General features: G+C 40.6%; 1 protein-coding gene across 1 annotated transcript in view; it reads left to right on the forward strand.

Moving 5' to 3' along the window:
* The window catches only part of kdr (kinase insert domain receptor (a type III receptor tyrosine kinase)), a 74,814-nt gene that overhangs the window by 44,502 nt on the left and 16,836 nt on the right, over positions 1–13,476 (forward strand). The window contains exons 17-25 of the mRNA XM_055648367.1: positions 11–146; positions 1,426–1,530; positions 3,369–3,482; positions 5,671–5,759; positions 9,437–9,549; positions 9,880–10,009; positions 10,466–10,555; positions 12,357–12,468; positions 12,594–12,693. Coding sequence (XP_055504342.1) covers positions 11–146; positions 1,426–1,530; positions 3,369–3,482; positions 5,671–5,759; positions 9,437–9,549; positions 9,880–10,009; positions 10,466–10,555; positions 12,357–12,468; positions 12,594–12,693 — 989 coding nt within the window. The remainder of the gene's footprint in view (positions 1–10; positions 147–1,425; positions 1,531–3,368; positions 3,483–5,670; positions 5,760–9,436; positions 9,550–9,879; positions 10,010–10,465; positions 10,556–12,356; positions 12,469–12,593; positions 12,694–13,476) is intronic.

Below are 13,476 nucleotides of genomic sequence, written 5' to 3' on the forward strand. Positions count from 1 at the left end.
TCTTCTCCAGCGCAATGTCACGGAACTGAAAACAGGCTACTTATCAATCATCTTAGACCCCGATGAAGAATCCATGGATAAACAGTATGAACAGCTGTCGTATGATGCCAGCAAATGGGAGTTTCCAAGTGATAGACTTAAATTGGGTAAGATTCCCCAATTCTACTTTGATGTAATTTTTATTCCCTCTTTGGAATAAACTGTGCATACAAATTCATGCATTGAAAGACTAATGGGCCTGTCCCACTTAGGCGACATTTTAGGCGAGTGCAGGAGACTGCAGTCGCCACATGTTCGCTGGTCGTCTCTGGTGAGTCTCCTTCATGGTCGTGAGGAGTTCCCGCATTCTGGGAATTAGTCGCAGCCTCAGTATGGTCGCCGCAAATTTTTCAACATGTTGAAAATTTTTCTGTGACCAAATATTGGTTGCCATGGAGATAATCGATAATCCTGTAGTCGTAGATGCCGTGGTAGTGGGGTCGCCATGTAGTTGGAGGTAGTCAAGGTAGTCGTAGGTAGTTTTAGTTAATCGCCTTTGCTAACTAATTTTCATAGGCTCATTGGGGGAAAAAAACGTAAGCACGAGTTTTCAGAACCAAGGATAACCGACCGGTAATGTTAAATGTCTGCCGAACTTCACAGCCGTGTATCTCTGGCTTATTAAAAGTTGTCTGGCTTCTTAAAAGTTGTCTCTGCTCCTTCCTTCCCCCTTCTTCCCCCTTCTCCCTCCCCTCTTTTAAACGACTTACTGTGCTAGCCATCTTAATTACAGCACCAACCCTCTTGTTCATCGCGGTGTGTGTCTGTATCACCTTGGCTTTGCACTGTGTGAATTTCAGACAGCGCTCCCCCCGCTTGCCCTGCCCTCCCCTTATCGGCGTGTGTGTGTGTGTGTGTGTGTGTGGGTGTGTGTGTGTGTGTGTGTGTGTGCATCCGTGTGCGTGTCCGTCCGTCCCCCCCTCCCCCCATTCCAGTTCCCGGTTTTTCAGGGCCGGCAGTCCGCTACATGGTTGGAATAGAACAAAACAGTTTTCACCATGATTGTTTTCCTATTTACCAGAGGTAGTGATAACACTGAGGTAGTGATCACACTGCAGCAAATACAGATTTGCTCAGATTTGATGATTTGTTGCTGCAGTTCTGCTAAAACTGTAAGTTCAGTGTACAGCAACTCCATTAGAAAAACTGCATTTGGGTTGTCTTCAGTAAATCCTCTTTATTTGGTGAGCAGAACTATCTGAAAACATTGTATTACATATGTTTTATCATTTTCATTCAAAGTCTCAAATTGACTGGCAATATCCTCCCAGACAGAGAACAGAAGAAGGAATTTGTTTAGAAATCTGGTTTCAGACCAATTTACATTCAGAGCCATTTCAAAGTACTGAATTAATGATGACATTATAATTTTCATTCTTTAATCAGGAAAACCATTGGGTCGTGGAGCTTTTGGCAAAGTGGTTGAAGCAGCTGCGTTTAATATCGAAAAATCCTCAACATGCAAAACTGTTGCTGTTAAAATGTTGAAAGGTAATTGACAATGAGAAAGAATTCTTCCTGAAATATGCAATGTTAATGCCATTCCACCTCTAATGGTTGGTTTTTACAGCATGTTTAAAATGTTTACGTACTTAAGCCCCTGTCCCACTTACGTGTCCTTGGCATGCTAATGACGTGACCTAGTCGTCGCATTTTCCAGGTTTTGTCCCACGTTTCTGTCCCAACCCAAAACATTGCCTGTCCGTTCCCTCCACAGACTGCTGGACCCGTTGAGTTCCTCCAGAAAGTTGCGTTTTTGCTCAATTGTAAATATTTGCTGGAATAATCAAAAATGTTTGAAGGCTATTAATTTAAAAATAATATCTGTATTAGGATTTTTCTTGAACTAATACTGTTATTATTGCAAGTATTTGTGGGTATCTGATATATTGGTGTACAGCATTGTACAATAATGCACTGCATTCCATGTAGAAAACAAACATTGTATCTCGGCACAAGATAGCGTTAGTCTGAAAATGTTCTTTTTAGGGAGTTTCTCAGGATTGAGAATGTCTTGCTTCCACATCCAACTTGTCGGTCTCAGGTAGCTAATAGAGCCGATGTAGGAACCAGAGACTCTTTCACGCAGAGGGTTGAGGTGCCTGACAGAGTGCTCAGGTCCATACACTGAGAGTAGAAAGGAACTGATTTTGGTGGTATTCATAAATAGCCACACTTTCTTATTCAAATGTACTTGATGTATCATCACATATAAAAGCCAGTGCCTCCCACTATTGATGGATGCATATATTTTGCAATTGCCTTGTCTGCAACAGGGAGGTGTGTTTTCACTTCTGCCTGCTAAGGCAAAGAGTGGCAATAAAGACTGATTTTTCTGGTTGACTGCCAGTTACTAGCGTAGTTTCTAAGGGGTCGATGCTGGGGCCGCTACTCTTCACATTGTATATTAATGATTTAGAAGAGGGGATTGAATGCTTTGTGGCCAAGTTTGCAGATGATACAAACATAGGTGGAGGGACAAGTAGTGTAAAGAAAGCAGGGAATCTGCAGAAGGACTTGGACAGGTTAAGTGAGTGGGCAGAGAAGTGGCAGATTAAATATAGTGTAGCAGAGTGTGGAGTTATGCATTTTGGTAGTAGGAATAAAAGCGTTGACTATTTTCCTAATGGGGAGAGAATTCCGAAATTGGAGGTGCAAAGGGACTTGGGAGTGCTGTTGCAGGATTCCCAAAAAGTTAATTTGCAAGTTGAATCGGTAGTAAGGAAGGCAGATGTAATTTATTTCAAGAGGGCTAGAATACAAAACAGGAATGTAATGTTGAGGCTTTTAAAGGCGCTGGTCAGGCTGCATTTGGAGTATTGTGAGCAATTTTGGGCACCATATGTGAGGAAGGATGAGTGGGTTAACATATGATGAGCGTTTGATGACATTGGTCCTGTACTCGCCGGAATTTAGAAGGATGAGGGGTGACCTAATTGAAACTTACCGAATAGTGAAAGGCTTGGATAGAGTGGATGTGGAGAGGATGTTTCCACTAGTGGGAGAGTCTAGTACTAGAGGTCACAGCCTCAGAATTAAAGGTTGTTCCTTAGGAAGGAAATGAGGGGGAATTTCTTTAGTCAGAGGGCGGTGAATCTGTGGAATTCTTTGCCACAGGTGGCTGTGGAGGCCGTCAATGGATATTTTTTAAGGCAGAGATAGATAGATAGATTCTTTATGTATGGATGTCAAGGGTTATGGGGAGAAAGCAGGACAATGGGGTTAGGAGGGAGATCAGCCATGATTGAATGGTGGAGGAGACTTGATATGCTGACTGACCTAATTCTGATCCTATCACTTATGACCTTATGACGTTATGCTATTTTCAGAAGGGGCAACGTCCAGTGATCATAGAGCATTGATGTCTGAATTGAAGATCCTTATTCACATTGGCCATCACCTCAATGTGGTGAACCTGCTGGGAGCCTGCACGAAAGTGGGAGGTGAGTTGGTCACTATCATCACCTGTAAACCACTTCTGAAAAGCAGCTTACTTGTTACACTTTCTGTCGTATAAAATCAATAAAATAAGTAATTCAGAACAGAATCCAATCGATCTTGACTATGTTTATATCTTGTGGAATGTTGGTGGGTAAAAATCATCATGCTAATACATCTGAGGTAGTGATAGTTCACCTTTACACTTAGTTTAGTTTAGTTGATTGTCACGTGTACCGAGGTACAGTAAGATGTTTTTTGGTGCATGCGAGCCAGGCAGCGAAAAGTCTATGCATGATTACAATCAAGCCATCCGCAATGTACAGATACAGGATAAAAGCTATTAAATTTAATGGAAGATAAAGTCTGATTAAAGATAGCTTGAGGGTCTCCAATGAGGGTGATGGTAACTCAGGCCCACTCTCTAGTTGATGATAGGGTGGTTCCATTTTCTGATAACAGCTGCAGGAACACTTGCAGGTAGGTTAGGAAAATAATGCTGAACATAGAACTATGCCGAATTACTATTACTTTGAATGGCGGTGCTGGCTTGAAGGGCCGATGCCCTACTCCTGCACCTATTGTCTAATGTCTAAAACAGCATTAAGAAGGATTTGTCTCATCCACCAAACCCATTCCTGCATCTGAAAACCTCAATGCTCCATCACCTAGTCAGACATCATCTACTAATGTACTGCACACCATTTCCTATCTACACATAGTTTTATTCAAAATTTTGCATTGACAGAAATTTGCCTCTGTATTGTGTATTATAGTATGTATTGTGTATTACAGTATGTATTGTGTATTATAGTATGTATTGTGTATTACAGCATGTATGTTCTACTGCAGTGGTTCCCAACCTTTTTTTAGCTCATGGCCCCCTTGGGATCTTTTAATTTTTCTGTGGCCCCCCCTGACATTATTAGCGGAAAAAAAGTACTTCAATATTATAATACCTTCTATAAAAATATCAGTGTCTATTAATTGCACATATATTCTCTTTTATTCTATTCCACAAACATCAAAATATTTTGTGGGTTCAATAAAACAACCATTTACAATCATACATTTCAACTACATAGATTTAAATTTATTAGAACTGAAATTTAGGAGGCAACTGTGCTTCATTGAACCTGTGGCACCCTAAATCCCAACATTATCTATGACCCCCCTTCTGGAGTATGGTGTACAATTTTGGTCGCCTAATTATAGGAAGGATGTCAACAAAATAGAGAGAGTACAGAGGAGATTTACTAGAATGTTTCCTGGGTTTCAGCAACTAAGTTACAGAGAAAGGTTGAACAAGTTAGGGCTTTATTCTTTGGAGCGCAGAAGGTTAAGGGGGGACTTGATAGAGGTTTTTAAAATGATGAGAGGGATAGACAGAGTTGACGTAGAAAAGCTTTTCCCACTGAGAGTAGGGAAATTCAAACAAGATCTATATGACATGAGAATTACAGGGACGGAAGTTTAGGGGTCTCGAGGGGGAAGTCTTTACTCAGAGAGTGGTCTCCTGTGTGGAATAGCTTCCAGTGAAGGTGGTGGAGGCAGGTTCGTTTTTATCATTTTAAAATAAATTGGATAGTTATATGGATGGGAAGGGAATGGAGGGTTATGGTCTGAGCGCAGGTATATGGGACTAGGGGAGATTATGTGTTCGGCACGGACTAGAAGGGTCGAGATGGCCTGTTTCCGTGCTGTAATTGTTATATGGTTATATGGTTATTATTCTATGACCCCCCCTGAAATTTGCCATGGCTCCTTTGGGGCCATATGGCCCCAGGTTGGGAATCACTGCTCTACTGAACAGCGTTGCATTTTTTTGCTGCTTTAAATCGGCACTGTTACAGATATTAACGATGTAGGTGGACACATTTAGAAGCTGGAAAAGGGTATTATCAGAAGTGATACAAAACAGAAAACCGAGGAAATGTGCAGCAGATTAGGTAGCAGCGGCATAGAGGGAAATAGTTGAAAGGTTACGATCTATGACAATAAGGGATAAGTTAAATGTTTCAAATGAATTGTTGTTGCTGTAAGTAGCCTTTAACAATCCTCAAACTGGCATGAAATACTCCTGTGTGGCAAGATTTGTGTTTTATTGCATTGATACCATAGAATTTTGTCCATTGAAAATTGTGCATTACTGTCCTATAATTCATACTATAAATCCCGCTGTTCTATCAACAGGTCCACTGATGGTAATCGTTGAATATTGCAAGCATGGTAACCTGTCAAATTATTTGAGAAGCAAGAGAAGTGATTATATTCCTTACAAGGTAGATCCACGTTGCTCCCTCTTACATTTGCTGTTCTATGAGCTTTCCTGGCTGAAATCAACTCACTCACAAAAGTTCTTCAGTTCAGTAGTGATTGAATGAAGCACATGCTTTGTCTTTCACCGCCTCAGAAAGGCCCTTAATGGCTCACAGTCCTGCTATCACATTCACAGTGCTGTAACGTAAAGAAGCAAAGTATAACATTTCAACAGGAGATAATGACCAATTTGTTGTCTAGAGATGTAGCCATTAAATCTTTTACACCTAGACACCTAAATGACAGCACAGAGTGCTATACCCTTACAGCATTTCACCGAATTATGTGTCAGTACTCAAGTCTCTAGAGCAGGGTGTAAACCCACTTCCTCTGGTTCAGAGATGGGAATGTTACTTGCATCTTCTATTTGAACTGCAGAAATGATCTTTAATTCACCACTATGGCCTGAGTTAATAAGATTAACAAAAAAATGGTGCAGCATCTGTTATGGTGCAGCAATTATCAAAAGAGTAGAAATAATAAAGTCTGACAAATAATAAGTCTGGACTGTATACCTGAAATATCACCGCTGTTTTTTTTCTCTCTCCATGAGTGTTGGTTGATTGTCTGAACTTCCATCATTTTCTCTTTCATTTCAACGAGTAAAATCTTCTGTTTTATCTTACAGTAGGAAGTAGAGGTGAAGAGAATTACTTTAGGATGATGGACTTGGAGCCTAAAACTCAGCATGTCACTATTCAACTTTGTGGGACTTTGGTTAGGTAGCATTAGCAATATTGGGTGCAGTTCTGGTCACTCCACTATATGAAGGATATGGAGGCTTTGGAAAGGGTGCAGTCTGGATAAGGGGGTATTATCTACAAAGAGAGTTTGGGCAGGCTTGGGTTGTTTTCTCTGAAATGCCCTGTTGAGGGGAGATCTGATAGAAGTATATAAAATTATGAAAGACATAATTTCATAATTATGTTATGTAGACACTAGGTGGGACACACAAATACTAGAGGGCATATATTTAGGGTGAGAGAGACAAAGTTTAAAGGAGATGTGTAGGGCAGGTTTTTTTACACAGAGGGTGGTGAGTACCTGGAATGTGCTGTGGGGTGTGGTGTTGGAGGCAGATACAACGGTGGCATCTAAGGGACTTTTAGATAGGCATGTAGAGATGCAGGGAAGGCAGGGATATGGATTACGTGCAGGCAGATAAGAGATGGTTTTGGAGTCATATTCAGTACGTCCTAGTGGGCTGAAGGGCTTGTTCATGTACTGTACTGCTCTATGGTCCATGTTCTAAATCTATAATTATATTTGACCTTTGATTTAACTTCTGAGCTGGACATTGAATTTGAAATTCCTATCCTGGTGTTCCTATGCTGTGTCCCTCCCTTCCAAGATTTCTGCATACTTCCATTTCTTGCACATTTGCGTGTTCATAATTGATATTATTGTGTCGGGTGCCCAGGCCCAAAGTCCATTTACCTAAACTACTTCACTTCACCTCTGTTCCCCAAGTTAAGATGATATAACACATATTTTTGTAAAGAAAGCAACATTTCTTGAAAAATTCCACCAACCAGGCAACATCCATGGGAAGAGTGAGAGGCTTTGGTCATTTTTCAGGTTCAAAGTCTCTTTGTCAAACTTCCTGCCCCTATGGGGACAGGGAACTGCAGATGCTGGTTTACAAAAAATGATACAAAGTGCTGGAGTAACTCATCGGGACTCTGGAGAATACGTATAGGTAACAGTTTGTGCAAGGCATTTTTCAGACCCCTGAGTTACTCTAGTATTTTGTGTCTTTTCCTGCCTCTTTGGCCTGCTTTTACAGTAACAAAGGTGCTATATATATTCAGGCTATTAAAAGCCAACATATAATTTACTGATAAATAGGACAAAGCTGTGGACATTTTGAAATAAAACAACCCATTTGGCAGTGCCCCATTGAAAACAATGGGAGCAGAGTACAGCTGGAAAATGTTTCCACACAGGTTTGTGTTTTGTGCCCTCTTCTGAACCTCTTTTCTTTGGCGAAATGAAAAACCTGCCAAAAAAATGTCTTTGAGGCTGAGTCATAGTAAACAATGGAATTGAAATTGTCATTCGATGGGCAGAAAACAATTCTATCACCACATAAAACTTGATTTCAGCTGCTGAAATTTACTGAAATTATTATCAGTAATGTCCCTTTGTGAGATTTCTCAGGATGGCAAGACAGTTGGATTTGTTTGGGATCCATTTAAATTCCCCACAAGTCAAGTCAAGAGAGTCTATTTTCTTGCTTGCTGCAGCACGACATAATATTTTAGGCATAAATACAGATCAGATCAGATCAGTGTGGCCATATACAATAGAATATATATATACACACATAAACATATTGATAAAGTGCAATAGGCTGTTATAATTCATAGTTTGTTTGAAGTTGTGTTTAATAGTCTGATGGCTGTGGGGAAGTAGCTGTTCCTGAACCTGGATGTTGCAGATTTCAGGCTCCTGTACCTTCTACCTGATGGCAGCAGAGAGCTGAATGTGTGGCCGGGGTGGTGTGGGTCCTTGATGATGATGGCAGCCTTTTTTAGGCAGTGGCTGTGATAGATCCCCTCGATGGTAGGGAGGTCAGCGCCGATGATGGACTGGGCAGTGTTTACAACTTTTTGCAGCCTTTTCCGCTCCTGGATGCTCAGGTTGCCGTACCAAGCCACGATTCAACCGGTCAGCATGCTCTCTAAAGTGCACCTGTAGCAGTTCGAGATGCCCTCCTTGACATACCGACTCTCCATAATCTTCTCAGGAAGTAGAGGCGCTGATGTGCTTTCTTTATGATTGCAATAGTGTTCTGGGACCAGGAAAGATCTCCGTAAATATGCACACCCGGGAACATGTCCCGTTATTCCTCCACATCAATGACTCTCATCCCCCCCCACCCCTCCCTTTTAAACCCCCACCAAGCACACCCACCACATACACACACACACACACACACACACACACACACACACACACACACACACACCACACACACACACACACACACACCACACACACACACACACACACACACACACACACACACACACACACACACACACTTTATTAAATGACACACACAAAGTTCACACACGCTGGGACACACAAAACACACACACACACACTATGACACACACACACAACACACAGTGACACACACACACACCTCACTTTATTTTTGTTTTTACACACACATATATTTACACACACTTTTTGTTAATTATGGTATTAACTGAGTACTATGAGAAAAATTTTATTGTTCCGCTGGGAAACCAAAAGCGTAAACATAATGACAGCTTTGTTTCAGACTTGAAGTTGAGAGACTATTAATGTTACAACTAAACTCCAATCATAGTGTCCTAAGTGATTGCACTAGGGACCTCAGTCTTTATTTTTGTTTTTACACTATATATATATATTTAATTTATTGAACTTTTTGTTGTTTATTATGGTATTAACTGAGTACTATGTTTACATAATTTTATTGTTCCATTTATAACATTAAAAGCGTGATCAACATCAAGTCAAGAGTGTTTGACTTGAAGTTGATCACACTGGAGAATTTAATGTTATATATAAGTTTCCAGTTCATAGTGTCCTAATATAGATCAAATAAGTAAATATAACAAGCAGTTTTGTCGTTCCCTAATTATAGCGTCAAGCAATGAGGTTAAAGGAGCTAAAGGAGAAGGAAGCTGATGAGATGGAGAATGAGTTTAAACGGCGTTTGGACAGCATTGCAAGTAGTGAGAGCTCAAACCATAAATTGTTTTAAGAAGACAAATCGTTGAGTGATAGGTTTTGCAGGAGGAAGGTAAAATGTAACATGATACACTTGCACTCTAACTTTTCAACAGTTATCATTGGTGGGAACCACAAACAATTTTGATGGAGAATCTAATTGGACAATGAGTGAAGTAAATTAATTCACATATTGCTGATTACTACTTTTGGGTCCAAAAACAATCATTCGGACTATTGTCAGGACAGGTACATTAGCTTCAATTAAAGGAGTTGTAATTCTTCCTAAGTAAGATAATAGGTAATAAAAGATGCAAGTATTTGTAGTTTGAAATGGGGGCATTGCCTTTGGCTCAGCTCTCAATCTCATACTCTCTACTTCGTTACAGTCGCAGATGACCTTCACAAGAACTATTTGACAATGGAGGACCTTATCTCCTACAGTTTCCAAACAGCCAGGGGAATGGAATTTCTGGCCTCACGGAAGGTACGAAACCATAAATTGCATTAATCCTTCTATTCTCCCAAAGATACATAGGTTTTGCACAAATCACACAATAATGTAACATGATGAATTGTGCACAGTCTCTTTGAAAATATATTATTTTTGAACCACAAACACTGGCTTCTTTTAAGTAAACTGGAATTGGACAGCGAGTGAGAGTAAATTAAGGCACGTTGCTGATTAACTATAATCTGTCCAAAAACAATTATCCCATTCGGACTATTGCCAGGTACATTAGCTTCAATTAAAGGAGTTGTAATTCTTCCTAAGTCGTTTCCACGATGATCCTATGGATATTTTCCCAAGATGGACAATGTATTGGTCAGTGTATTGAATGTAAAGAAGGCAGTTGGCATTATAGATTAGTGGGTCTAACATCTGGAGAGAAAGATTATGAGCAAAAAATATATATAATTACTTTCTATTTTCTCTTTTTAGGGATGCATCCATAGGGATGAGGAGATGCACGTAATGACTCTGATGAGTCAGAAGAACAAAAAAGTGGTGAAGAACAATGTAGACATTTTGGTATATGGACTACAGGGCATTTGATAAGAACCCATGATTATGTTAGGCTCTGGAAGAGAGATCGCATGAGTATATGAGCAAATGAAATTGTTTTGATGTTGCTGGTCAGAAATCTGCAGTGAGTGAAAAATACTGCATATACAGAATCTAAGATTTTAAAAAAAAGATCGGGTTGAAAATAGTCACCTATGCATTAAAGATTGCTGGCCTGATTTAAATTCCATAGAAGAAATGTTTAATGAGTGAATGATCTCACCATTATCTCATATGTGCTGAGAACTACAAATCATCCTGTTGTACACAGTAAGACAGTAACCAACACTGTCACCTCTCTTTAAGAAGAGCTGCATGGAGAAGGCTGGGCATTATAGACTAGTGAAGAGAAGGCAGGGCATTATAGATTAGTGAGTCTAGCATCAATAGTAGACAGGTTACTGTAGAATATTCTGAGGGATATATATTTATTTGGAGAGACAGGATTGGATTAGGGATAGTCAGCATGGTTTTGTATGAGGAGATCATGAAATGAATCTGATTGAGTTTTTTGAAGAAGTAACCAAAAAGGTTGATGAGAGCAAAGCGGTAGACATTGTCTATATGGACTACAGGGCATTTGATAAGGTTGCCATGGTAGGCTGCTCTGGAAGATTAGATCGCATGAGATTCAGGAAGAGCTTGCTGACTGGATAAAGAATTGGTTCCATGGAAGGAAGTAGCGGGCAATGGTGGAAGGTTGTTTTTTGGAATGGAGGCCTGTGACTAGTGGTGTGCCTCAGGGATCCATGCTGGGCCCATTGTTTTTTGTGGTTTGTATCAATGATTGGTGTAAGAAGGAACTGTAGATGCTGGTTCAAACCGAAGATAGACACAGAACGCTGGAGTAACTCAGCTGGACAGGCAGCATCTCTGGAGAGAAGTCATGGGTGACGTTTCGGGTCCTCTTCAGAGATGCTGCCTGTCCTTCTGAATTATATCAACAATTGGGATGAGAATGTAGAAGGCATAATTAGTAAGTTTGCAGATGACAATAAAGTTTATGGTATTGTAGATACCAAAGATGTTTATCCACAGGTAGCTAGAGTGGTCAAGGAGGGTTTTGGTACATTGGCCTTCATTAGTCTGGGTAGTGAGACTGGAAGTTGGGATGTTATGTTATCGTTGTACAAGGTGATGGTTAGGTCACATGTGGAGTATTGTGTTCAGTTTTGGTCATCCTTCCATCGGAAGAATGTTGCTAAGCTTGAAATAGTGCTGAGAAGATTTATAAGGAGTTTGCCGTGACTTGAGGGCCTATGCTATAGGGAGAGATCAGGCAGGCTAGGACCTTTTTCCTTGGGATGCAGGAGGATGAGGGGTGATCTAAAAGAGGTAGAGAAGATCATGAGGGGAATAGATAAGGTGAATGCGCTGTCTTTGACCCAGAGTAGGGGAATCGAGAACCAGAGGGCAGAGGTTTAAGGTGAGAGGGGAAAGACTTAATAAAAACCTGGGGGGCGATTTTTTTACACAAAAGGTGGTGCATATATGGAACGAGCTGCCAGAGGAGGCAGTTAAGGGAGGTACTGTAACAACATTCAAAAGACATTTGGACAGGAACAAGGAAAGGAATAGTTTAGAAGAATGTGGGCCCAACGCAGGTAGGTGGGACAGTGTGGATGCGGTATCTTGGTTGACATGTGCAAGTTGGGCCACAGGGCTTGTTTCCGTGCTGTGTGACTTTATGACTCTATATCTTAAGCCATCCAATGAAATATTTAGCTAAAAATATGTATTGGAAAATTAAGATTTTTTTCTTTTCTAGGTGCTGCTTCCTCTTAAATGGATGGCACCAGAAACCATCTTTGATAAGGTTTATACAACACAGAGTGATGTCTGGTCTTTTGGAATTTTAATGTGGGAAATATTCTCACTTGGTGAGTGTCTTCTGTTACTTTGGTAATGAATTGGACAGAAAATAGTTTGCAGCAAATGTGATAAAAGGAGGTGTGCATTTCCAGATAGCTAATATATCTTCTTATTCGTTCTGATCACTTCCTAGGTGCCTCTCCGTATCCTGGCGTTCAGATTGATGAAGAATTTTGTCAGCAACTGAAGGAAGGAACTCGAATGCGATGTCCTCAATATGCAACGACAGAAATGTAATTCACTTTCCATGTCATGTTTTTCTCTCTGGAATCTCAATGAGAGAAATATCGTGTTCTTGAAATATAATTGTCAAACGTTCATTGCAAACAGTTCATAACTCTCCTTACATAAGAATACTTCAAGGCGATTTACTCATGCAGAAGGAAGTCATTCTGGCTAATGTTGTTTGAGGCTGCTCTTTGATTCTAGCTTTGCACACCCTTCCTTTGTTAACAACTTATGAATTCCAACACAGCACATTGTTGCCCCAGTAAGCTATTTTTCATGGTGATAATTCCCATGTTTTTATCAGACCACAGTAAACACCTTGATCCTCCTCAAGAAATTATGAAAACTAACTTGCGTTTGAGAGTGGACATAAAATGCTGGAGTAACTCAGCGGGACAGGCAGCATCTCTGGAGAGAAGGGATGGGTGACGTTTCGGGTCAAGACCCTTCTTCGGACTGATCTGAGGAAGGACATTCTTGCTATTGAGGGAGTGTAGCGTAGGTTTACAAGGTTAATTCCCGGGATGGCGGACTGTCATATGCTGAGAGAATAGAGGTGCTGAGCTTGTACACTCTGGAGTTTAGAAGGATGAGAGGGGATCTTATTGAAACATATAAGATTGTTAAGGGTTTGGACACGCTAGAGGCAGGAAACATGTTCCCGATGTTGGGGGAGTCCAGAACCAGGGGTCACAGTTTAAGAATAAGGGGTAAGCCATTTAGAACAGAGACGAGGAAACACTTTTTCTCACAGAGAGTTGTGAGTCTGTGGAATTCTCAGCCTCAGA

Source organism: Leucoraja erinacea, chromosome 1 (assembly GCF_028641065.1).
Source record: "Leucoraja erinacea ecotype New England chromosome 1, Leri_hhj_1, whole genome shotgun sequence".
In the NCBI taxonomy this organism is placed as follows: Eukaryota; Metazoa; Chordata; class Chondrichthyes; order Rajiformes; family Rajidae; genus Leucoraja; species Leucoraja erinaceus.